Source organism: Ahaetulla prasina, chromosome 1 (assembly GCF_028640845.1).
Source record: "Ahaetulla prasina isolate Xishuangbanna chromosome 1, ASM2864084v1, whole genome shotgun sequence".
NCBI lineage: Eukaryota > Metazoa > Chordata > Lepidosauria > Squamata > Colubridae > Ahaetulla > Ahaetulla prasina.
This window is the reverse complement of record NC_080539.1, coordinates 182,505,574-182,532,388: the sequence shown is the minus strand read 5'-3', so window position 1 is coordinate 182,532,388 and position 26,815 is coordinate 182,505,574. Positions and strand designations below refer to the sequence as shown.

At 39.5% G+C, this 26,815-nt stretch overlaps 1 protein-coding gene across 5 annotated transcripts in view; it reads right to left on the bottom strand.

Moving 5' to 3' along the window:
* RB1 (RB transcriptional corepressor 1) overlaps positions 1-26,815 on the bottom strand; it is a 74,548-nt gene extending 47,733 nt beyond the window's left edge. For 3 of the 5 annotated variants that reach the window (XR_009155162.1, XR_009155163.1, XM_058183865.1), the window contains exons 1-4: positions 26,559-26,815; positions 22,281-22,383; positions 12,802-12,911; positions 5,401-5,535 (exon numbers count right to left, since the gene is read on the bottom strand). Coding sequence is in view for 3 of the 5 variants with exons in the window: in XM_058183865.1 (XP_058039848.1) it covers positions 5,401-5,535; positions 12,802-12,911; positions 22,281-22,383; positions 26,559-26,704 (494 nt within the window). In the remaining 2 variants the exon portion in view is untranslated. The remainder of the gene's footprint in view (positions 1-5,400; positions 5,536-12,801; positions 12,912-22,280; positions 22,384-26,558) is intronic. The other 2 variants (XM_058183842.1, XM_058183850.1) reach the window with 1 other exon arrangement.

Sequence of the window (26,815 nt, the reverse complement as noted above, 5' to 3'; positions counted from 1 at the left end):
CAATTCAAAGAGAAAGGATTTTTTTAAATTTTATTATTACTTTAGTTTATGTATAATTCAAATTCAAGTCCACATAATGTCTTTTTTCTTTCCAAATAGTGTTCAATTCAAATATTCATTTAAGCCATTCCAGTTTGAGACTTTATTTTTTCCACTTCTTTTTGAAATTGTGCTCCAGCTGTTTAAACAAATACTCCTTAAAAATCTTCCCACAATGATCTGAGTACATTTATTACAATGTTTCTTTTCCACCAGCAGATAACTTTCTCCAATTCACAAATCCCCAGGCAACAAAATATCAATTGTAGATCCACAAAAACAGTACTTTCTCTTCTTCAATTAATTCATTTTATTGTTAAAGAATGCTTCCCTCAGTTTTCTTTGTTTTTAATTTCTTCCAAGTTCAAGTCTAATTCCAGGTGGAAAGTTTTCCTTTTAGAGCTTTGATTTTAAAGTTCCTCTTTGTTTTCTTCTTCGCTTTGAATTCTCAAGTGCCAATTAGCTGCTTATTTCAGGTTAGGACCTCTTTTAAGCTTTAGAAAGTTTTTCTTCTTATCTGTGAGTTGGCCAATCACTCACCCCGTAACAATACTCCGTTCAATTACTGCTCCTGCACAATTCTTAGTCCAGTTGACCCAGCTTGTAGCAGTTGTTTCAACAGCTGCTGCCCCTGCCACCGAATCAAAGAGCTGTCTCCGACCCTTCGAGGAACTTGCCTGTTCTTTTTGGTCTTCTGAGGCACCTCTCTTTCTTCCCTGTCCCTCCAAGATGGTTCTGATCCGAAGACCCCACCAACAGCAGTTTGTATGGCTGGGTTTTCACGAAGTTTGTCAGAGCTTCACTATTTCCCAGCCAGTATCGCCGCGATGCTTTCGGTTCCTCACAACTAGATTTTAGAAAGAGGTCCTATTCCACTCAGTATCAAGGATGCAGTTGTAGAGGTAGTCAACACTATTAAGTATCTGGGGGTGCAGATAATTAGCAGTCTAAACTGGTCTTTCCACATATCATCCTTAATGAAGCGTGCAAACCAGCGTCTGCATTTTCTGCATTGGATGAGGAGAGCACATCTTTCTCCTTCTCTCCTGGCCACTTTTTACAGAGGCATGATTAAGAGAGTTTTAACAAACTGCATAACTATTTGGTTTGGTGGCAGCAGTGCACCTCAGATAGAAAGTCCATACAGAGTATGGACAGCCAAGAAGATTACAGAAAGCTCACTTCCTGTTATTCAGGATACTACTGATAAGTGCTATGTGCTTAGAGCTCAAAGCATTTTTAGAGACCCATTTAACAGAATGTTTCTGTTGCTCTCCTCTGGAGGGATGTTTCAAAGTATTTCTAGCAAGCAAACCAGATTCAGTAACAGCTTTGTTCCTTATGCCATCCATCTGATAAACTCGCAAGATTCGTTTTTCTCATCATATACATGTATACGTCCGAACTAGACTTTGTTGTTTCTCTGTGTCATATAATATATGTGGGTATATCAGGGGTGAAATCTAAAAATTTTCCCTACCAGTTCTGTGGGCATGGCTTAATTGGTGGGCGTGGCTTGGTGGTCAGATGATTGTGTGGGCGTGGCCAATAACAATAAATAATAAAAATAATTAACAAAGTATAAAAAACAATAAGAGGTACCAAAAACCAACTTTCACACTTGACACACACACAACACAACACAGACTCACACACAATGTAAAAGCAGCTGCACTTCACACTTCACACAGCCACAAAAAGCTCAAAACCCAACTTTCACACTTTACACACACACAACGGATACACGCACACACACAAAATGCCACATACAGCTTTGTGAGATTTTGTGTGTTTGTGTAGTTAGAGTGAAACACTACAGAACCCCACCAAATTTCAGAAAGCTGCACAAATATTTTATTATTTTATTTTATTTTATTGCTTTATTTTATTTTATTTTATTTTCTTGTGGACTTCAAATCCCAGAGTTCCTCAGCCAGCAAAGCCAGCCAGTTGATCACCGAGGAAATAGATTTGCTAAGCGATTGATTCTGTCTGGCTGAAAGTGAAACTGCTTTTGGGCTGGAAAAAGAGCCATGCGCTCATCAGTAATCAGGTAAGTGCCTTAGAATCTCTACTCTTACTTGTAGAAAACATGTTTTCTACAAGTAAGAGTACAAGTAAGGTTTTGCTGATGAGGAACTCAAGTGATATCTCCAGAGGAGACTTTTTTTTTTTTTTAAAGTTTAAAGTCTCTGCCGATCTCAGCTGAGTGGCGGTATCCTCAAAGGCTTTTTTTTTTAAAGTTTAAAGTCTCTGCCGATCTCAGCTGAGTGGCGGTATCCTCAAAGGCTTTTTTTTACTTTTAAAGGCATGTTTTGGCTGAAGCAAAACTGGCTTTTAAAAGTAAAAAAAAAAAAAAACCTCTGCAGATGGTGCGGCTCAGCAGAGGTGGGAGGGCGGGGCCAGGGATTTTTGCTACCGGTCCTCTGAACCAGAAGCTGCCATCGCTACCAGATCGCGCGAGCCGGTCCAATCCGGGAGCATTTCACCCCTGGTGTATATGCATAATTTTGTATTTATTTATTTTGTCATGTTTATGTAGTGTATATTGGAGGTGGTGACCCTTTGAGAGCTGTATGCAACAAAAATTCATTTAATGTATGCTAATTAGTATACATTACTAATTCAAAGTGACAATACAGTTATTCTATCTAACTGTCCCACTTAGCAACAGAAATTTTGGGCTCAACTGGGGTCATAAATTGAGGACTACTTGTATTTGGGTAGCCTATAGCCTAACAGTATGTGAAAACTTTAATTACTGATTGACTATGTATGGAATGGATATCTGTTTCTGCTCTGACCACAGGAGCGGATATGTGTTGTCAGTTTCTTAAAAAAATAAGTCTCTACTTGTTCAAGTAAGGTAGCTTTTGTAAGACTCCAAAATTCCACATATAAGTCAGCATTGGAGGCTGAAGCCAAATACCCCGATTCACTGGCCATTATTTTGGGAGATCTAAACAAGGCAAACTTAAGGAAAGAGCTACCAAAATACCTGCAATTTGCATACCGAGCAAAGAGATCAACAGATGATGCTGTTAATATGGGCTCTGCACTACATCCTACAACATCTTGCATCTCCAAAGACCTACGCAAGGGTCCTCTTTGTAGACTTTAGTTCAGCATTCAATACCATCATTCCAGACACTCTTCTAACTAAGCTAAACCAGCTACAGGTACTTGAACACACTTGTAAGGATCATAAGCTTCCTAACAAAAAGGAAGCAGCATGTGAAGCTAAGCAGAATCACATCAGATACCTGTACAATTAGCACAGAGGGCCCCCAAGGCTGTGTGCTCTCCCCACTTCTCTCTGTATACCAATGACTGCAGCTCTAATGATCCATCTGTTAAACTACTGAAGTTCGCAGATGACACAATAGTGATTGGTCTCATTCGAGACAATGATGAATCCGCATACAGACGGGAGGTTGAACGACTAGCCTCATGGTGGCTCAGCAGACTAAGTCTGTCTGTTATTAACACAGCTGCTTGCAATTACTGCAAGTTCAAGTCCCACCAGGCCCAAGGTTGACTCAGCCTTCCATCCTTTATAAGGTAGGTAAAATGAAGACCCAGATTTTTGGGGGCAATAAAGTTGACCTTGTATATAATATACAAATGGATGAAGACTATTGCTTAAGACAGTGTAAGCCGCCCTGAGTCTTCGGAGAAAGGTGGGATATAAATTCAAATTTTTTTTAAAAAATGGTGCAACTGAAACAAACTGGAACTGAACACACTCAAAACCGTAAAATAATGGTAGACTTTAGGAGAAACCCTTCCATACTTCCACCTCTTAAAGTACTATTTATTCATTTATTTAATTAATTAAACTTTTATAACTTTTATACTAGACAACACAGTATCAACAGTAGAGACCTTCAAATTTCTAGGTTCTACTATATCGCAAGATCTAAAATGGACACCTAACATCAAAAAACGGAATAGGGCCGGAGGGCCTATTGAGGGCCGGAATAGCTCAGGCTGTAAGGAGCCTGTTATTAGAACACAGTAGCCTGCAATTACTGCAGGTTCAAGCCCGGCCCTAGGAAGACCCAATTGTTGGGGGGGCAATAAGTTGACTTTGTAAATATATAAATAGAATGAGACTATTGCCTTATACACTGTAAGCCGCCCTGAGTCTTCGGAGAAGGGCGGGATATAAATGTAAAAAAAAAAAAAAACGTCATCCAAAAAGGACAACAAAGAATGTTCTTTCTGTGCCAACTCAGAAAGCTCAAACTGCCCAAGGAACTGCTGATTCAGTTCTACAGAGGAATTCTTGAGTCTATCATCTGCACCTCTATAACTGTCTGGTTTGGTTCTGCAACCCAACAAGAAAGACACAGACTTCAGAGGATAATTAGAACTGCAGAAAAAATAATTGCTACCAACCTGCCTTCCATTGAGGACCTTTATACCGCATGAGTCAAAAAGAGGGCTCTGAAAGTATTTACAGACCCCTCACATCCTGGACATAAACTGTTTCAACTCCTACCCTCAAAACAATGCTATAGAGCACTGCACACCAGAATAACTAGACACAAGAACAGTTTCTTCCCAAGCGCCATCACTCTGCTAAACAAATAATTCCCCAACACTGTCAAACTATTTACTAAATCTGCACTACTATTAAGCTTCTCATTGTTCCCATCACCCATCTCTTTCCACTTATGACTGTATGACTATAACTTTGTTGTTTGTATCCTTACGATTTTATATTGATATTGATTGGTTCCTAATTGCTTATTTGTTCCCTATGACTATCATTAAGTGTTGTACCTTAGAATTCTTTTCTTTTATGTATACTGAGAGCATATGCACCAAGACAAATTCCTTGTATGTCCAATCACACCTTGGCCAATAAAAATTCCATTCCATTCCATTCCATTCCATTCATTGGGGTTATTTTTGCCCTGAACTCCTTCACTGTGGGGGTCAAGGTATCTGGGTAATTATATTTAAACAGTTTTGTCTTTTAGAATTTAGTACTCATTTTATTTTATTTTTAATCCCAAAAACAACCTGGAACTCACTAATAGCCCTTACAATATTTTCTTTTTCAAATATACATTAGATGGTCTTAACAAGTCAGAAAATTCAGGATTAAGCTGTAAGTTTCCTTTTTTAAACAATTGTTAATAGTACAAGTGGAATAATCATGTGATTCCTGGTTCTGATTCAAACAATAAGCTTTAAATATCACAGCAATAATATTAAAAACATTTGTCCTAATTTTCTTACCAGCAATTATAAATAAAGTTATTTCATAACATATATTTAAGTATTGCTAAGCAAAGACTCCTTTTTAAAGAAATCTAAATTTCAAAATGCAATAGACAATGAATATTTTACCTTGTAAATTTCTGGTAGAGTGCAAACAGTATATCATATTTTTTATTCAGACATGATATAGTACAGTCCATTTTAGCACTAATTATATCCATGTTGACATCTATTTCTTTAATCAAGTGCAGAAATTTGCATACGCTGCAAGAAAAATAGAGAGCAACCAAATAATTCATTTCTAACATTTACTAAATTAAGTGTAATATTTTCATATTCCTATGAGATTATATTCCATATTATGACAGTGTCTTTGTTCTCATGTCTGATATTTTCTGTTAATATATTATCTGTCTCATGTTTTATATTTTCACATCCCTAATAAACATAATACAGTAAAACTTCCATAGTTGACCATCTCCCTAAATTAATCTAATTTTCGTAGACTGGACATACACTATATGTGCATAATAGAAAACCAACCTCTCTATATAGTCCAACTCTGTAAGTTGTATCTTGACCACCTGGAGGATGACACACAGTATTAATTTACTCTCTATAATTTGACCTGTTGAGTCCAGTCTGCACCAAGGGCAAGTAATTGGTAGCAATGAATTTTTTTCAAAAAAATAATCAAAGCATACAATATTTTGGACTTTGATTCAGCAGTTTAACAATGATAATTATGAATTCATTTCGTAATACAAATTGCATAAAGTCTTAATTTTTTTCCTTTTTCTTTTTCCTGGATCAATAAAAAAATACTCAATGATAAAATGAAACAAATACGCACAGAACATAGACATATCCAAGCCATTTTACTCATTTTATTTAAATATAATAAAATCTTTAATGTTAATTTTAACAAAATGTTGCGGCAGCCATCAAACCAAAGCGCCAACAGCTTGAGATTTACAATTGATCTAACCATTATGAAAGAAAGAAAACAGTTTTAAAGTGTAAACAAACAATGTTTAGGTACAATTATGAAGCAGTCATATGAGAAAGAACCAGGTTTTACTTTTTTGTCTTATCTCTTTGCAAGTTGAGTCAAGATGGAAAAAAGGAAGGAACTGAAAGAGCTGACACTAAAGGAGAAGGTTGATCTTTTACATTTTCTAGAAAACCTAACCAAAAATAGTCAGTGGAACATTTTGGTGTCAGCAAGACAACAGTAAGCAATACCCAAAAACATAAAGATGAGTACCTGGAGAGATTATGATGAAGAAAGTGGAGAAAGTGAAGAAAGTTAACGAAGCCACGTTACGCTGATTCAAATAAATGAGGGCCGTTTAATGCTCAGTTCGCAAAGGAGCTCGGGGATCAGATTTCCAAGCATCAAGTCATTGGCTTGAGAAATTTAAACTGCGACATGAGATCTCCTAGAAAATATTGTGTGGTGAATCTGTTGAAGAGTTCATTAAAAAGTTACTGGACTTCGCCAGTGACTTCAAAGATGACAACGTCTTTAACGCTGACGAGTTGGACTCTTTTCCAAGATGATGCTTGACAGAAGCCTCGTTATGAGGGATAACAAATGTAAGAGTGGAAAACTTTTTAAGGAACAATTCACAGTTCTGCTGTGCAGTAGCTTAACCGGAGAGAAGCTAAAACCTTTGGTGACTGGTAAATCGGCAAAGCCACCCTCATTTAAGAACCTGCACCCCAAAGACTTTTCTGTCACCTGGAAATCTAACAAATCTGCATGGATGACTGATGCCCTATTTGAGAAGTGGATAAGAGGTATTGACAGAGAAATGAAGAAGAAGAAATGGCCCACTCTCCTTGTAGTGGACAATTGTCCTAGCCATCCCCAAGTGAATCATCTTACAAACATGAAACTGAAATTTTTGCCTCCAAAAACTACATCAAAAATTCAACCGCTTGACCAAGGCATAATCAAAATATTCAAAATGCCTACGAACCTATGGTTCATCTGCAGAAGCAAAATCATCCATTTCATCAGTTACTGCTCTGGATGCTGTTCTCTGGATTAGTTTTGCTTGGAATAAAGTTCAGCCTGAAACAATACAGAAGTGCTTCAAGAAAGCTGGATTTTTTACAAGAGCAAGATGTTGCAGCCTCTCTAGACAGTCCATTTCCCATGGCGGAATTCAAGGGAGTAGATTTTGAAGATTTTGTTGCAATGGATGACGATGTGGTAATCTGCAATGAACCTGATCCAGAAGCAATTTTTCAATTAGTATTGACCAAAGTACAACCCAGTGGAAAAGTGCTGGAAGCAGCTGATGAAGCAGAATTAAGTGAGAAATTAAATGAGGACACAGAAATTGCAGATATTCCGAAAGAAGAGGGTATCAGTCATTCGATAAAGTCATTTCTGTGGGAAAATGCCCAGGTATGCTGAATGGTATAACTAGCGTTGAGAGTGCTTTCTCCTCTTACCTTCATAAAAAGAATAAGAAATAGACTAAAATTGACTCTTTTTTCCAGAAACAATGAATAAACCATGAGAAAACAATACATGAATGTATTAAATGTATTAATTTTGTATGATACAGTATTGTATAAATTATTTTCCTGTGTTTTCACTATGTGTGTTTCTGTATGACATTCTCTAATAAAAGCTGAATAATAAAATGAGCCATGTGTACATAGCAGTAAAGTCGTTCCGTATGTTGACTAGCTCTATACGTTGACCACTTTTCTTCAGTCCCTTAGGTGGTCAACTTTCAAAAATTTTACTGTGTTGTATATAGGTCTTTGGTTGTTCGGGTTTTCTCCCATGTAAAATTGGAAGTGTCTTGGCGACGTTTCGACGAAGTCTCATTCGTCATCTTCAGGCTTCAGCTTCGTGCTTCTGGGAGCAATGTGTGATCGCAGCTGTTTCTTCCTTTTAACTGCTAGTGGGGGTTTGAACTGATTGGGTGGGAGCTTGGCTGTGCTCTGATTGGATGGGGTTTTTTTCTGTGCTCTGATTGGATGGGGGTGTGTCCTGTGTTGGTGGGGGCTTGGTTGTGCTCAGTCTAGTCTGTGCTGCAGGGGGATTTGAGCTGGTGAGCTGCATAGCTGTTGTTTGGCTTTGTGGTCGTGCTACATCTTCATAGTGGGTGTCAGTCTGCTGCATGAATGGATTGGAGGGGTTTGAAATGGCTAATGTTGCAGCTGCGGTCTGGCTTCTGGTCCTTGGTCGTGCTTTATGATCAGTGTGGGTTTGGGTCTGCTTTCTGGGTGGATGTGCGGTGGTGACATCCTGTGTGGACCTTGTGAGTGTGGGTCTGGTGTCATTCCTCGTGCTCCAAAAAGAACCCCCCACTAAAATCCATGACAGAGAACAAGAAAACGGCACAGCCCTCCTCCCATATATAAAAGGCACCACAGACAGAATCAGCAAGATCCTCCACAAACACAACATCAAGACAGCATTCTGCACAAACAGAAAAATATCCACCATCCTAAGAAACCCCAAAGACAAAATTGAGTTAGAAAATCAAGGAGTATATGAAATCCCATGCACCGCCTGCCCCACCACATACATTGGACAAACCAACAGAAGAATAAGTGCACGCATTGAAGAACACAAGAACTCATTCAAAAAAGAGGAACCAACTTCTTCCCTGGTCCAACACTTTAAAGTCACAGGACATGATATTGACTTTAAAAAGACCAAAACTATCGCCAAAACTGAACACTTTAACAACAGAATAATCAGAGAAGCCATTGAGATAGAAAAACGCCCACACAGCATGAACAAACGAGATGACACCTCCGCCTACCAGCCATTTGAAACCCGCCCTTATTGACAAACGAGTCCCTAACACGAGGAATGACACCAGACCCACACTCACAAGGTCCACACAGGATGTCACCACCGCACATCCACCCAGAAAGCAGACCCAAACCCACACTGATCATAAAGCACGACCAAGGACCAGAAGCCAGACCGCAGCTGCAACATTAGCCATTTCAAACCCCTCCAATCCATTCATGCAGCAGACTGACACCCACTATGAAGATGTAGCACGACCACAAAGCCAAACAACAGCTATGCAGCTCACCAGCTCAAATCCCCCTGCAGCACAGACTAGACTGAGCACAACCAAGCCCCCACCAACACAGGACACACCCCCAGCCAATCAGAGCACAGAAAAACCCCCATCCAATCAGAGCACAGCCAAGCTCCCACCCAATCAGTTCAAACCCCCACTAGCAGTTAAAAGGAAGAAACAGCTGCGATCACACATTGCTCCCAGAAGCACGAAGCTGAAGCCTGAAGATGACGAATGAGACTTCGTCGAAACGTCGCCAAGACACTTCCAATTTTACATGGGAGAAAACCCGAACAACCAAAGACACACACACACACACACACACACATATATATATATATATATAAGTTTTAGATATACATTATGTGGATTATAGATGTATTAATATAGTAATAGAAGAATGAATATTATTTTGTGGATTATTTTCTTAGTTGCCAGTATGCTATATTATCTATTTGCTTTTCTTTGTTTTTGTACTTTTAAATGTTGCTGACTATTAATTGAATATTATCAATCAACTAAGAATAATTATAGCATTCAGTAATGTCTAGCCAAAAAAAAAATTAAGTACTTTGCTAGTACATGAATGGTGATGACCAAGAAATCCCAGAGCCATAGGCTGAACTTTGAAGTTTAAAAAAAGCATCCCATAAGATCAAAAGCAGCAATGGCAATCCACTGCTGTCACTGCTGTCACAGGTATGAAGAGGAACTGACTTTGTAGAGTGCAGTTGATGAATACATGCTAAGAACTGGAAGTGAAGAATTATAAATAAAATTGCTAAAATATGTATCAGAAATAATAATAATAATAATAACAACAACAACAACAACAACAACAATAATAATAATATTTTAATTTGTATACCACCCTTCTCCCAAAGGACTCAAGGCGGTTCACATCCAAGATAAAATACACAAAGTATGAAAGAGTGCCATTGAGGTTGTGGATATGCATGATGCTAAAATCTATACTGGTGACATCCACAATTTATGATCCAGAGTATAGAGAAAATGAAAGAACTAGGTTTTAGTAGATTTGTTTTGAATACAAGCATTTAAGGATGTTTATTCATTTAGACAAATCTCTACAGAATATAAATCTTAAAGTATAACAGATGAAATTCTGACAGAATCAGAGCTGGATACAAGGGCGGCTTGAAGTTCTAAACATGAGACAAGCCATTTTGGGGGACCACCAAGAATGGATGTGGAAAAAACATGGGCACAGTAGCAAAGAAGTGAAAGAAAAAAAGAGAAAAAAGTATGATTCTGGATGAAAAAATATTAAAATGGATTATTTGATATTTGAGGGAAATATCTGCTTCTCCTCACTTACTGTACATCTATCCCATCAGGTCCACAGAAGTATGTTGTATGTCGGGTCAACCAGGGAGTTCCATTGGGCAATATCTAGAAGGAAAGCTTTTTTCTGCTGTGATCCCACCCTATGGAACATTATCTCCCCCCACCGCAGAAGAGACTGGCCCCAACCCTGTCGGCCTTCAAGGCCTTTAAAACATTTTTTTCAGCCAGCTGGCTTTATGACAAGGGTCTCCAATCCCCAGTTTGTGGCCTGGTGCTGGGCCGCAGCCTATTGGGAATTTGGCTGTGCAAGCAGCAGGCAAGCATGCAAAGTTGGATTTGTGCAAGCAGTGTGTGCATACGTGAAACCATCCCCTCTCCCCCCACCTCCCACCAGTCTGGGAACCACTGCTTTAGAATTAGAGTATATGTAAGAACCAGCTTCACCCCCTTTCCAAGAAAGTACAAACTCTTGAGAACTTTGTATTTCAAAAGGAACCCTTTATTGAAAGGGATGAAAGCAAGTCAAACTCAAAAGCAAGCTCTGGAGTCCCTCAGAGCATGCGGTTCAGGATAAGGGAATTAGGAGCCCCTGTCCACCTTCAGGTGTGAATACAAATTGCATTAGCCTCTCTGAGAAACCCTGAGTTTCTCAGGGTCATTTTACAATCCACTCGTTTCCCACCCCCTTTTCAAATCTCACACTCAGAGGCTTGAGATTTCACCAGGCAACGTTATAAATCAGGGTAAAGTTTATACAAAAAGGATCAGGCAAGAAATTGGATACTTAAGATAGAAAAGGAATTGGATACTTAAGATAAGTAGGAAAAGACTTAAATGTGACACTCCAAATCCGCCCCCCCCTTCTTCCATGAAGAATGGCAGATACACGAATCTGACAGTATATTTATGCATATTTGCCACATTTTTAGCAAATATGCTACTGCCTATCGCTGCTGCCTGTTCACCGCCACCCATTCGCGGATTGCCACAGCGATCCGCAGCAGCGGCAATCCCCGCCACCTAGAACAGCTGATTGGCAGTATTCCGGGAGGCCGATCCAACTGCCTATCAGCTGCTTGGCAGCAAAGGCTCCAGTGTTCCCCACTGGCAGCAGCAGCTCAGCTCAGTTGACTGATGATGGGTGCAACAGAGTGGAGCCCTGATGAACCACATGCTGGGGCTGCTATATCGTGCTGAAGCTGACCAGGCTGTTTGCTGTTTGCTGCAAGGATGCTAGCCAGATGAATACCAGATGGATGGTGGGAGGCAGAGGCAGATTTTTTTTTCTTGTTTTCCTTTTCTAAAGCTAATGTGAGTCTTATAATCCAGAGTGTTTTATAGTCTGAAGAATACAGTATTTTGATTGGTTTATGTGGTACGTTAACCAAGTTCACTATAAGATGACTGGCTATATAAATATGATTAACTAAATAAAACAACTACCCAACAGAATGAATAAAAAATGAAAGTAAGGAAAGATGATGTAGAAGATGCTTGGAATAAAATGAAAAGAACTACGGTATGTAAATGTGCCTTACATAATTCTGTATTACTGAGCAACATTACTGAAATGGATGAGTGAATAGATTTAGAGGAAAGGAATAACTAAGAAAGTTCTGGTTGGATGGTATTGATAAGAGCCTTAAAAGAGATGAGTATTATGCTGATTTATAAGCTCATATATGAATGAGCAAGGACCAAATCCAAAGACATAAAGATACTAAGAGATGTAGTAGTATTAGTTTTTCCTTCACCTTTAACTCATGCTTTTAGTTTCTTTGGCTAACTAGATTTTACTCTCTCTGTTTTTACTCTGCATGCTTTTGTTTATTCCAGAGGAAAACAATATGAGAGATAAGTATAAATGAATAATTTCTTCAAGAGGCTCAAATAGCAGTGGGAGAGAGGCTTTAAAAGATGGTAGAACACTTAAATGTTTCTTGTATTAACCCCATTTCCCTCAATATTAGCAATCCTACTACTTCAACATGTAATTTACTAATTACTGATTATGAACACTCATACAGATAATTTAAGGCAATATAAAAGATGCTTCTCATCATGACTCTAAATAAAATTTATGTATTTTTTAATGTCAAACATTACTATAATTGTATAATAATACCGATCTATTTGGATACAAAAAACATACCTAATTTTTAAACATTTCAGAAGTTCTGTAAAAGTGAACGTCATCTCATCCAGGTCAACTGCAGCCATAAAAATGCAGATGCCCCACATTTGTTTTTTTAGCTGGCTCTCCTAGAAAAAAAGATTAACTCAATTGTATTATTTAGAGCTGTCATAAATAAATAATATCAGATCAAAATTTATATTCAATATAATTGTTTTACAAAGAACTTTTGCAGTTATATTTATATAGTTTATCTTCATATCTCCTATTATCAAAGTAAGCGGACCAATATCTATCACTTCACAAAAGGTAACTGCTGTGGCTGTATGTATGGGGAACTCAAAAGAATTTTTAAGTTATTGTTATTTCAAACGTAAGAATAGCTCAGCAATACTTAGGATTGTGCTTTTTAGGATCAATCAAATATTGAAGGTTATTGCACTATGGATATATCATTGGTTCAGGTTTTCTTAGGCCTCACAGCCGTGAGAACTTGACTTAACCTTTTTCAGTGCTACATGACAGAAATGATTTATGGTACCCATAGCATTGCATCCTCAAGTTAAGTTTTGCTTTCCCTGAGTTAGGTTTCTAGTTTTGCTTTCCCTGAGTTAGGTTTCTAGTTTTGCTTTCCCTGAGTTAGGTTTCTATTCAGGTAAAATGTATGATTTCTTGTAAACCACGTGGTATTTTGCTAATACGTATACTCTAAACGCTCGCTGATTGGTAACTTTCTATATGCTACTTCCCTCCTTGCTGTAGTTACCCCTCCCTGCTAAAACTGCATAATAAAAGAGACTGTTGCGATCTAAAGGGGCCAGAACACAACAACCCCCCTCCTCTTCGTGCTCTCTCATCTTAAGAAACTTCTGGTGTGGTGTCTTTTATTCGACTTCTTTTGTCCTTGCGAGGACCTCCTAAATTGTCTTGGCGAGGGCTGAGACTCGTTCCTGCGGGAACCCAGGACAACATCAACAGGGAACCTTGGACTACAAATACGTGTTGCAGACCAGCAGCAACATCTGGGGGCTCGTCCTATCCTGTTGTGTTGTCCAGAGGCGCGATCGTTGTCTAGCGGTGCGTCACCTTCACCCTCATTGCTTAACCGTCGGGACGCGACACGTGCACACGTAAGTAATGGGCTCCTCGAACTCGAAAGTCTCATCATTGCATAGGATGAGCTTTACTCTCTGGTGAAGAAGGCTAATTGTTTGCAAAAGGTTAATGGCACCACTGTCTATCCTCTTTCTAAGAAATCTCTTACCTCTTTTCTAGTCTCCTACTGTCTCTGTAGCTGCCTCTGCTCCCCCTGCAGACACAGCTCTTTCTGCTCCTGCAGCGTCTCCCCCTCCACCGGAGGATACAGACACGGCTGCAGCAACCCTTTCTGCCTTGGTTACCTCTTCCTCTCTTTCTCTAAGAACTGAACCCCCGATATCGGCTTACCCTTTAAACCTCAATCCAGCAGGAGGGGGACAGCCGATACACGAGAACATCAATGTACGGGTGCTTAAAAATTTAAAAGACGCTGTTACTTCCTACGGCATTCACTCTCCGTTCCTTCAGTTCCTATGCCTGCTCATTCCTTTCCCTCCTCCTCCCTTTCCCCCCACTCTGAACCTTCAAAGCATACTGAGCTAGAAATTAATTCTATGCTTGCTATCCCTTCAGCCCCTTGCTTTCAACTCTCAAAGCATATTGAACCAGAAGTTAAACCTATACCTGCTTCTTCCATCCCTGCTTTGAAAACTGCCTCCTTTCCCCTGCCTGCCTCCCTTCCCCCAGAGCACCCCTCTCTTTCCCCCATGGGTGCGATCGCTCAGACTAATCAGCAACTGATTTGGTTCGATTACTTCTCTATATCTGGAAACAATCTGGACAAGGATTTGCTCACAGCGACTACATGGGAAAAATTGGGAACCTTTTTCCATGAAAGTCCAAGAGCCCCTGTAAAAATTCTGTACATCTGGCTCATGATCCTTGAATGCCTCATTTTTGTTGCAGACATCACTTAGAGAGTCAGGACCTCTGCCTTATCAAAAATGACTTAAAAGGATCCACAATCAGTCATGATTTAAACTGCTGAGTTTTCTCAGACAAGTTCCCCAGGTCTGTAAATGTTGTTTGATGATGTGTGTGCTTGTGTATGTATGTATGTGATCATTTTCAGACCTGCATAAGAATTGTAGAGATAATTGTGATGCTTGATTTGCATGGAATGTGTGTATGTGCAAAACTCATTGAGAAGGTGTGAAATTTCTGTGTTGTCTTTTGGATTTGCAAGAAATGTATGCATGTGTGAGAAATTGTCTCTGCATGTGTGTGTGTGCGTGTGTGTGTGTGTCCAGTGTGTGTGTCTTTATGTGTATCTGTCTGCATAAATTCCATATGCAAGCAGCCAGGTACTTTTGGAAAAAAAAAAAAAAAACACAACATTTTTTTTCCTTTTGCAAGCGAGTTACTTTTGGACATTTTTTTCTCTTCATATGCATGAGAGTGTCTTTCCAGTGAGTTACTTTTAACTTTTTTTCTCTGCCCACTGGCTTATCTTAACTACTCCCCCCTTCGTTCCTTGTTGTGCCAGGGAAAAGGGTGGGCTACGGGGGAGAACCATTCACCCCAACTCCATTTTTTTTTCTTCTCTCTCTTCTTTCTTGTCTGAGAAGGGAGGGGCAATTAGGCTCTCTGGAAGCATTGCTTTTGCAAAGAGCTATGTAAAAACTATGCAGATATATTTTCTTTTCCACCCTGAAAACAATTTTGATTTTAATTTTCAACCCTGAAAACACTTTTGATTTTACCTTTTAACCATGAAAACAATTTTGAATTTAATTTTTAATCATGCATACAATTTTGCTTTTGCTTTTAATTTTTAATTTTTATTTTTTATCTTTTCTGGAACTTTTTGAGGTTTAACCTGCCTGATTAAACCTATACCTTTATAAATGTTTTCAAAGCACTGAGTTGACTAAAAATGTTTCATTTAGCTTTGTATTTTTGCAGCTGTTAACATACATAATTAGAGTTGGAAGGGACCCTTGGAGGTCTTCTAGTCCAACCCCCTGCCCAGGCAGGAAACCCTACAGCATTTCAGACACATGGCTATCTTCTTATGTATGGATGCATTTTTTTTTAAGCGTAGATCTGTTTTTTGGAAAATGCACTCAGGTTTTCCAGACTCACCCTAAGCTTCCGCCATGTTTTTCTTTTTTGAATCTGACTCAGTGTGCCCCTTATTTGCTGTTTGTATTGTTTCTTTTTCCTTTTTAGCAGCACAATATGTGCCCTGTTTTAGGAACTATTTCAGAGGTGAGTTAGAAAGTTATAGGATGTGATAAGTTAGAAGGTTACAGAATGTGAAGAGAGAGTTAAGAGGAAGTTTTGATACTAGTGCTGAGAAGGTTTTAGTAAAAATATGAGTAAAGTAAGACGGATGGTGATTTTGCTAAGAATGTGGTTTGTTTTTGGAAGTTTTTGATAGCATGGATTTTGTTAGTGACCAACTTCCACACATGAATAAAAAGGGTGGGAGTTGGGTTTTTATTGATTGATTGTCTTTTTCTCTGTCTTCCACATAGTACCTTTGTTAAAAAAAAAACAAACAAACTGAGATTTGTATGTAAACCCCCTCCCCAAGTTGTGTCATCTCTTCTTTGTCCCTGCTTTTGGCCATGAATTTTAAAAGTGCTGGAAAGAAGAAAAATGACTTTTTCTCCAGGATGGACCGGCTGCCCAGACAGAGTGAAGAACAGAGTTCAACTTTCTTTCTTCTCTGTACTTTCAGACAAATGGCTTTTCAAAACTTTTCTGATGAACCTTTCAACCTCATCTTAGACAGTCTATATGTTACTCAAATAGTAAAAACTATTTTTCAATCTTACTTGTCCCCTTCTCTTGATTCTAATCTCACTTCTCTTTTCACAACTTTACAGTCTCTTATTTACAAACGTACACATCCCTATTTTGTTACACATATACGAAGCTATCAACCTTTTCCTGGTTTTCTCCAGGAAGGGAACAATGTAGCAGACGCTGCGGCCTCTGCCTCCTCTCTTTTGACACTTTCTCCTGTCTCTCCTTGGGACAGTCACTCCTATTTTCATCAAAACAAAAAGGCGCTCATGAAACAATTTGGCTTCACGGCTGCTGAGGCATCTGATCATACATCAATGCCCTACTTGCAGCCGCCAAGGTAACTCTCTTCCGATGGGGGTCAACCCCAGAGGAACAGTAACCTATCAACTATGGCAAATGGATGTAACTCAATATCCATCCTTTACCCCTTGGAAATATTCAGGTTTCATCATGGCAACCTTGCAAAGGGTGAAACCATAAAACAAGTTATTAATCATTGTATTGGACTTTCGTAACGTTGGGATGTCCAAAAACTCTAAAACTGACAATGGACCAGCCTATCGAGCTCTGCCTTTGCACAATTTTGCCATCGCTGGTCAATAATCCATAAATTGGCATTCCTTTCAATAGCCAGGGCCAGGCTATTATAGAGAGCGAATTTGACTCTTAAACAGGCCTTGGACAGACACTTGGGGTCAAAGGCATCAGCCCCGACACTCGGCGTTGCAAAATGTATTAAATGTTTGCTTGTATTCATTGAATTTTCTTAATCTAACCGGATCTCCTGCCTCCACTGCTGCCTCGAGACATTTTTCCGCTCCTCCCCTCCCCTCTTCTCGTCCTCTGGTATATTATAGGCATCTTCCGGATCCAGCTTGGAAAGGTCCAGCTCAATTGATTACCTGGGGAAAAGGCTACGCTGCAGTTCAATTGCCTGATCGAGTCCTGTGGGTTCCGGCTCGCTGTGTTCGCCCCTGTCATCTCAATCAACCAAAAAAGAAAGATGAAGATCCTCCTGATCCTATCCCTGATCTCTCTTGTCTCTTCTGTCTCTAATGCCTCTTCCTCTCTTCCTAAATGTACATGAAAATTTCCCTTCTCTCTGCTACCCATTTCTCCTCTGGCATATTTCGCTCCTTGCCCTCTTCCCACGTTTCTACCCCTGCAGCTCTCCGTTCGCAGCGCTCCTTATCCGGAGCACAGCAGAACCTGCATCGTCCCGCAAATTATACTTGGACTATTTTGGACTTCCAAGGAAGCGTCCTTCATTCCATCTCTAATCGAACTCTGTGGCCTTGGTTTCCTGCACTTTACTTTGACTTTGCTGAAATGCTGGTCGGCGCCCATGGATTTAAACATAAAACAAAATGTGATCCTTCCCCTCGGGACGTCTGGAAAATTGGTCCACGCCTGTATATCTGCCCAGGACATCTTACTGATCTCTCCCACCTAGATAAATGTGGGACTATCTCTGATTGGTACTGCAAGTCCTTGCAATGTGTGTCAACCAGAAAGATTTGGTGGACTGCTCCCTATACTACTGACTATATCAAAGCTATACTAGGCCCTGATAACAATTTGCCTTGGAATTCCTGCACCAATTGGGCCTGCTGCGGCGTTCGCCTCAATCCTATGACTGTTACTTTTACATCTCATGGAAGGAGTCTTCCGATTACTGAATGGATTAAAGGGAAAAGATGGGGGGGAAGGTCGAACGATAATTCCAGAAACAGTCATCCAGGAAATATATTCATAATTCGTCTTACCATGTCCTTAGAAACATCCCCACCTGTGGGCCCAAACAAACAAGTCAATTCGCCCTTTTTACAGCCCTTGATTAAAAGCAACAATCCATTGGTGTCCTTGGTCTCCTCTGCGCATGATGCCCTTGTGGCAGCCCGTACTTTTCCTAACAATGATAGTAGGTGTTGGCTGTGTCTGTCTTCTCAACCCCCTTTTTATGAGGCCATAGGTTCCGCCTTACCTTTTGCCAATAGCACCTCAGATATCGGTTGCAGGTGGTCTAACTCTTCTATAACGGTATCCTCAATTGAAGGTCAAGGTTGTTGCCTTGGGTATGTACCCTCTAACTTTTCTCACTATTGTATCAATGCCTCCTCGGATGCCTATACTTCCTGCACAATATACTTATCCAAAGAAAGGCTAGGACTTGACACTGGAGGGTGGACTATAATATACACTACTCTATCAACTGCAGATTGAAAGATAGAGAAAAAGAGCGTTCTCAATCCCACACGTGGTATCAGGGAATGTTCAATCTCTCTCCCTGGTTGACCACCCTCCTCTCTGCCCTAGCCGGTCCTTTGATTTTGTTGCTCCTTGCATGTACAATTGGCCCATGTGTCATGGGGAGAGTTCTAGCATTCTTGAAACAACGACTAAACAGTATTGGAGATGATGTCCTCTTGCTAAAGCACACTGTTGAAAATGAATATAAACAACCTCTTTTAGAATTAGCCTCTGAGACTGATGAAGACTCTGAATCGGGAACCATTCCTTTGGAAAAGCGTACTGGCTCCTCGGGCTCTCCCGGAGGGATCCACTGGGATGTCATAGCTTTAGAAGAATATTACCCATCTTAAAAAATAAAAACAGAGGACATATGGATATATCATTGGTTCAGGTTTTCTTAGGCCTCACAGCCGTGAGAACTTGACTTAACCTTTTTCAGTGCTACATGACAGAAATGATTTATGGTACCCATAGCATTGCATCCTCAAGTTAAGTTTTGCTTTCCCTGAGTTAGGTTTCTAGTTTTGCTTTCCCTGAGTTAGGTTTCTAGTTTTGCTTTCCCTGAGTTAGGTTTCTATTCAGGTAAAATGTATGATTTCTTGTAAACCACGTGGTATTTTGCTAATACGTATACTCTAAACGCTCGCTGATTGGTAACTTTCTATATGCTACTTCCCTCCTTGCTGTAGTTACCCCTCCCTGCTAAAACTGCATAATAAAAGAGACTGTTGCGATCTAAAGGGGCCAGAACACAACAACCCCCCTCCTCTTCGTGCTCTCTCATCTTAAGAAACTTCTGGTGTGGTGTCTTTTATTCGACTTCTTTTGTCCTTGCGAGGACCTCCTAAATTGTCTTGGCGAGGGCTGAGACTCGTTCCTGCGGGAACCCAGGACAACATCAACAGGGAACCTTGGACTACAAATACGTGTTGCAGACCAGCAGCAACATTGCACCAAAAGAAAAGGGAGATAATTGTAAAAAAGAGACTTTTGTTTAAGCCCTAACTGTTATTTTATACTTGTTATTGAGTAACATTTCAAGACTGAAATTATTTGCCTGGTACCATTTCATCAGTGTACACTATTTAAGAAGCTTTTCCTAGCTTGTATCTTCCAGGTATTTTGAAAATGCAAAGATCTGGCACTGCCAGGAGGTGAAAGCTATATAATAGTCTCAGAAGCAAGTCCCAAAATGTGAATAATTTATCACTATTTCATGGGATTTGAACAAAAAGGTTTTTAAAAAACAGAAAAATGAAAATATATATTTTACACTTCAAAATCTTTCCTCCTAGTAGTATTAAAAGTCTTGGTACTAATTGAATGAAGCCATAAATGTGAATCCTTTAATTAGAGGCAGAAGATATATACATATATTTTTATGTATATGTGTGCCTTTTATATTTAATACAATTCTGTACTTAGAGCCAGCAGATCAAATTGCATTTCTCCAATCATAATTTAATACTCAAGAGTAACAGAAAAACTTTCTAGGATATACCTGAATAGCAGGTATATTGGGATATACAACTTGGGATATGTCAAGAAATCAATGCAAAATGGTTGAATAGGATTTCTGTATTTTATCCAGTTTATTCTTACTGGCCAAACAAGCCAGAGGAGCTTAGAGTAGACTATAAAAAGAAAGAAGCTGGAACAGACTCCCTATTTCACAAAGAGGAAAGGAAAGGAAGGAATCATCCACCTTCATGAACTGAGGTATCATAAATATGCTGATGACACTCAGCTGTATGTCTCAACCCATGGTGAGTGAAGTGATGCCGTGTCCTCCCTCTCCTGGAGGCTGTTAGGGGCTGGATGGGGAACAACGGGGTTGAAACTAAACTTTGGCAAGACTGAGTGGCTCTGGGTTGGAGTTCTTTGGCCCAAGGAAACTTACCACCTTTGGTCTTGGATGGGGTGGCACTACCTCAATCAGATCCTGTGCGTAATCTGAGGGTTCTCCTGGACTCGCTACTCCTGGTCAAAGAGCAGGTAGCGGTTGTGGCCAGGATGGCCTTTGCACAACTGTGTATTGTGTGTCAATTGCACCCTTTCCTGGACCAAGAATCCCTACCTCACAGTCAATTCCTGTCTTGACTATTGCAACATGCTCTACATGGAGCTGTCCTTGAAAAGCATCCAGAAGTTCCAGTTGGTGCAAAATTCAGCAGTCTGCATGGTTTTATGCAGACCTCAATGTGCACATGTATCACCTCTCCTGAGGGAGCTGCATTGGTTGCCAATTTGCTTCCAGATGCAATTCAAGGTGCTAGTTATCACCTTTAAAGCCCTTTATGGCTTGAGACCAGGTTATCTGAGGGACCGTCTCTTGCTGGTCACATTTACCCGACCCACCAGAATGGGGAGGCAAAGAATGTTGCGAGTCCCATCCCCTAGGAAGATACAACTAGTGGGACCCAGAAGAAGGGCCTTCTCTAATCCCCCAGAGATTAGAATGGCCCTCCCTCTAACACTCTTCCGAAAGGTGCTTAAGACCTGGTTCTGCCAGCTGGCCTGGGGAATGCAGAGCGAGATGGAGCCCATTAGATGGCTCGTATGATGTGTTGTTGCAGGGCAGGGGGTTATTTTATTATATATCATTCTCTCTTTTATTTGTTTTATTGTTTTTGTATGATGTTCATATATTCTTTTAAGCCACTTTAAGTTTCCATGTGCGAATAGGCAGCAATATAAATCTCCTAAATAAATAAATGGGCCGTGGTGGCTCAGGCTGTAAGATAGCCTGTTATTAAAACACAGCTGCCTGCAATTACTGCAGGTTCAAGTCCCACCAGGCCCAAGGTTCTCAGCCTTCCATCCTTTATAAGGTAGGTAAAATGAGGACCCAGATTGTTGGGGGGGCAATAAGTTGACTTTGTAAATATACAAATAGAATGAGACTATTGCCTTACACACACTGTAAGCCGCCCTGAGTCTTCGGAGAAGGGCGGGATATAAATGTAAATAAAAATAAATAAATTAAAAAAATAAATAAATAGAGGTCTACCTATAGATGGGCCTTCTGTTTATGTAAGGAAGGATTCTGTACCTTATCAAAGTTCCTGGCCATAAATAGCAACAAGTAATTCTGAAATATTAGCACTTTGCAACCATTTTAGCATGGAGAACAAGAAACTAAACACTACTTGTACTACAAAACAAAACTTTGTCTAGATTTTATCAGATGTGAACTAATATTTATTTTAAAATCAATTTCCGCTCATGAGAAAAGTGAAATAGCACTAAAAATATAAACAAAAACTAAATTGGGGGGATGGGTGTGCATGTTTGTGTGTATTTGGTATTATTTTCCAAAACGTATTATGGTTATTACATTGTTATTTTAGTTAATAAAATTACATATTTAATAAGCAAAATATACTCACTACATCCATCTTTTCATAGGCCTTCCAAGCAGTTATTCTCACATTGTCTGTTATGCGTAAAGCATCACATAAGGAAACAAAGTCTGTTTCAGCAAACAAAAGCCTAGTAAAGAGAAATACGTTACTTATAAAACTGAATATTTTAGGTATTTGACAGATTGCATAATTTTGTGGAATATGTACAACATTATTTATTTTAGCAAATAAGATACTGACTTTTCACTTCCAATACTTTTCTTATTTATCAATAAGCACAAACAATGCAAATTATATATGAAAAATGCAATCACAGGCCCCATCTATTACCGAAAGGTACCATTGTATTTTTCTGACCTCATTCCATGAACTCAAGACACAAGTTCATTTATATACATATCAATGCACACAGTTATTTTACTGTGTGCATTTCATTCATTATGAAAGGTAAAAAGAATTCTTATGAAAAGCATCATCTCAAAAGAATGACACTTTAATTGTGTAATTTTAGATCTGTTTTGTTAATTCCTTAAACCTGCCAGTGGTCTTTTCAGCATGCTAACACATCTTTTCCCCCCAGTTTATTTTATCTTTAAACCTTGCTGCAAACTCAGTATCTCACAGCATCTACTCTCGTTATATTTTTTTCTAATATTCTATGTTAGAATATTATGCCAATGTTCTATATCCTATTCTTATTAAGACAGTAAAATGTTAAGAGGATAGATGAAGGTAACAAGAAAGAAAAGTGAAAAAGAGAACACTAATTATATTAAACTTCAGAGTAATTGCTATCTTTTTTTAACCACTGTAAAACTGATGGCTGGTTAACAAATAGTTTTGGTAAAGAAGCTCCTGAGGCTCAGTTTCAGATACATGAAGATGAGAAGCAATATTATCAAATTTTGAAAGTAAATTAGGTCAAATATTTTAGTTAATATTTTATATGTACGCACATACATACATAATCTTATTTAAACAAGCCCTTAGATTCTCAGGTTATGGGTTATAGTGGGCAAAAGACCTCTTTTAGAAGGTTTGGTTTATAAGTCTGCCATTCTTTCCTCCCCTTTTCGTTTTTAAACTACACAATTACTGTTAGCCATGGACAGTGTATAAATACCCAGATACATACATACATATATACATAACTGAAAAAGTCTATGGGTGTGAAGTTTGTAAGAGAAATTCAAAAATGAGACTGAGAAAAAAAATATGAACTTCCAGGAGCTACCTTATCAGTCAAGAGGGGGTGGGAGGGAAGGGGAAAAAGCAGTTGGGTTTTCAAGACTACTTACTCCCATAAAACAGTGTTTGGGCTCAAAAAATGTGCACTAGAAGAAAGATCAAACCTAAGCTCTTTCTGCAAATTGAAAATGTCTCCATTTAAATAGATGCTGAATATATATATATATAAACATAATAGAGTAGGTAAAAACTATTTTTAAGGTCTTGCCTCTCCAATCTTCCCAAGAAAGCAGGACTCTTGAAACTGCAGTTGTTCCAAAAGGAGCTTTTATTGGAAGGTTTGTGATAACAAAAGATCTAGGCAAGAACTGAAGCTTCTCACTGGTCTTAAGTCTACATCACACTACATCATTGCAGGAAAACAGAAAAAGCAACTTCATATCGGGATTAACACAGTAATGCAAGGAACAGAAACTGGAAACAGAAACAGAAACTTCATATACAGATCACTCCATTCCTCCCCCCCAAAATACCAGAGCCCCTGTAGACCTGACTGGAACCTGACACTATTTTTCTAACTTGTGCTCTATTTTTCTAACTTCAGCTACATATGTTCATATGCAGGTAGTCCTCAGCGTACAACCACAATTGAGCCCAGAATTTATGTTGCTAAGTGAGAAATTTGTTAAGTGAGTTTTGTCCCATTTTATGACTTTTCTTGTCACATTTAAGTGAATTACTGCAGTTGTTAAATAACACAGTTGTTAAGTGAATCTGACATTCCCATTGACTTTGCTCGTCAGAAGGTCGCAAAAGATGGTCACATGACCCCAGGACACTGCAACTGTCATAAATACAAATCAGTTGTCAAACATCCAAATGTAAATCATGTGACCATTAGCATGCTGCAAGAGTCATAAGTGTGAAAAATGGTCATAAGTCACTTTTTTCAGTGCCATTGTAACTTTGAATACTCACTAAGTGAACTGTTGTAAGTTGAGGACTAACTGTAAAGGCAACTTTGTGACACATGGTGACAAAAAGGTGGGCTACAAGTATTGGTCATTAAATCATATAATTCTTAAAGCTATTTCAGGCAAAATGAAACACATTTATACTTTAGTTTCTAGGATCAACATATGCTATGAAGTTAACTAGTATGTTGCATCAAAAACATTCTTTTTGGCCACTAGCAATCAAAATAGGGACATATTTAGAAGTTTCTTAATGTATTACTCCAGAATGTGGAGTCTTCCAAATAGCTATTATTTTGTTTGTTTTTGCAAATAATTAAAGGCAGTGAACATCTCTACCACACCTTTCTTCTTCTATTTTCCCATAACCAGCCACTCTCTGGGGCAAGTTAAGCTGAGAGAGAATGACTGGCCCATGGTCACCCAACTGGCTTTCATGGCTAAGGCGGAAGTTGAACTCACAGTCTCTAGCCTAGTGCCTTAATCCCTAGATCAAACTGCCTCTCTTCCAAGGCTTTTCAGAGAATATTTTGATGCCGTAGACAGTTCTTACAAAAACAGGCTGAAACCAGATTGTTTTGTTTAACCAAAAAGATCAGGTGGAAAATATTCCTCTCAACCTTCACAATGATTGTAAGTCTGTTACATTGTGCAGGATGGGAGAAAAAAAGGCACAATTTAAAATTTAACTTCACTGTAAATGGGGCTTGCACTTGATACATAGCACTGAAATTTTCGTGCTTCTTTAGCATTTCTACAACAAATCTCTTTTCTGTTTATAAGAGTTGTGTGCCCTCCTGTTGTGCCTGCTCCCAATCTAGTCCAGTCTTGTTGAGCAAAGCCTAACATCAGGTTAAAGTCATGACAAAAATGGAGCCAATATTGAAATTTAGGTTCAAGCTTTCAACATACTATTCTAAAAATGACTCATCTGAATTTTACTAATCCAATACCAAATACAAAAGAGAGGGCTCATCTCCCTCAGTTTTGCCCTCAGTTTTCTTTTAATATGACTGCAAACACTGCTGCTGAAAAGATGGACAGATTTGAAAATCACCTAAAATGTTCCTTTTAATATTTTCCTTAATATCTAAACAGGTACTTTCTTCTTTCCAGTTGTTACTTCTATCTTATTCTGGTCTGATTTTCTATTCCTTCTTCCATTTAACCCCTTCCTAGGACATCTCCATCTTGGCTTTTCTTTTACTATAACTGCTTTAGGGAAGGAGTATTCACATATCTGTGAAGAATGTATAGTTTTTACAGTATAGGCAGATAGAGAATAGGATTTTACAGGAAACGAATTTTAATCTGTAATTATTATTTTGAGTTTATTATAGCACTGCCTTTCCTTTGCAGTATAATTTCTTGTACACACATATATATACACACACAAATGTCATTTGCAGGTATTTATTGTGGAGAGAGAAATCTCAAGAACTTGGCAATATTTATATTTTTTTTCTGTTTCTTTTGCAAGGTCATCTATCTCCCAGGTAAAATTCAGATTATGAGGAGCCTAACAGCCACAAAGGAAAGCTGTACAGGCAACAAGAGAGAAACATGATGTTCTCAACTCTATGCTCAGCAGCCATTACATCTGATCAATAAGGCAAACGCTGAGAATGAAACCGGTATTCCTCTGTTCTGTTAAATATCACTGATTTCAAAACTCAGCCCTATCAGGGTGGACGTTTATTTACATGTCTATCTGATCTCCCGAGCACCTTTTCCGAGTCATCAAACTGTTTCACTCCTCTTGGGACCTCGTTTGGCTCCCAAGAGGAAATAAGGACGACAGCTTTTAAAACGGGAAAGGCTCGGTTGGTAATTTTATTTTATTTAGATCATTTTATTTTCGATGTAACACACAAGCTCGGGGGTGGGGGTGGGGAGAAATCCAGCCGTGAGTCCCAGAAATATGATTCCCTTAATCCAAGGAGCAATCGAGTAGTAGAGGCCACGAATTCCCTTCCTTGCACGGAAAAGAAGATGGCAACCTACGGGCCACTCAAAAGGAGCTGGACTGACGGCCCCTCTCTCCTCTTTCCTAACCCAGCTCTCACTTGCTGCCCCACGCCTCACCCCACCCCCCACCCTCCGCCCCCAGGCGAGAGCTACCGCTGCGGGGCAAACTGACCTGTCAGGAGCCCGGGGGGCGGCGGCGGCTGCAGGACTATCAGATTCCCCCGCGGACTCGGAGCTGTCGTCCGTCTGGCTTGAGGGGCCAGTTCCCATTTTCTGGGGAGGGCTGGTCGGCGCCATGTTCGACGCCTCCAGCCACATAGAGGTTCCCCCGGGAGCCTAGACGCTGCTGCAGAAAAGCCCGGCCACTACCGTAGCCGCCTTCCTCAAAGCATCCCCGCCCGTCTCCCAAACCGCGGGAAAATGCTTCAC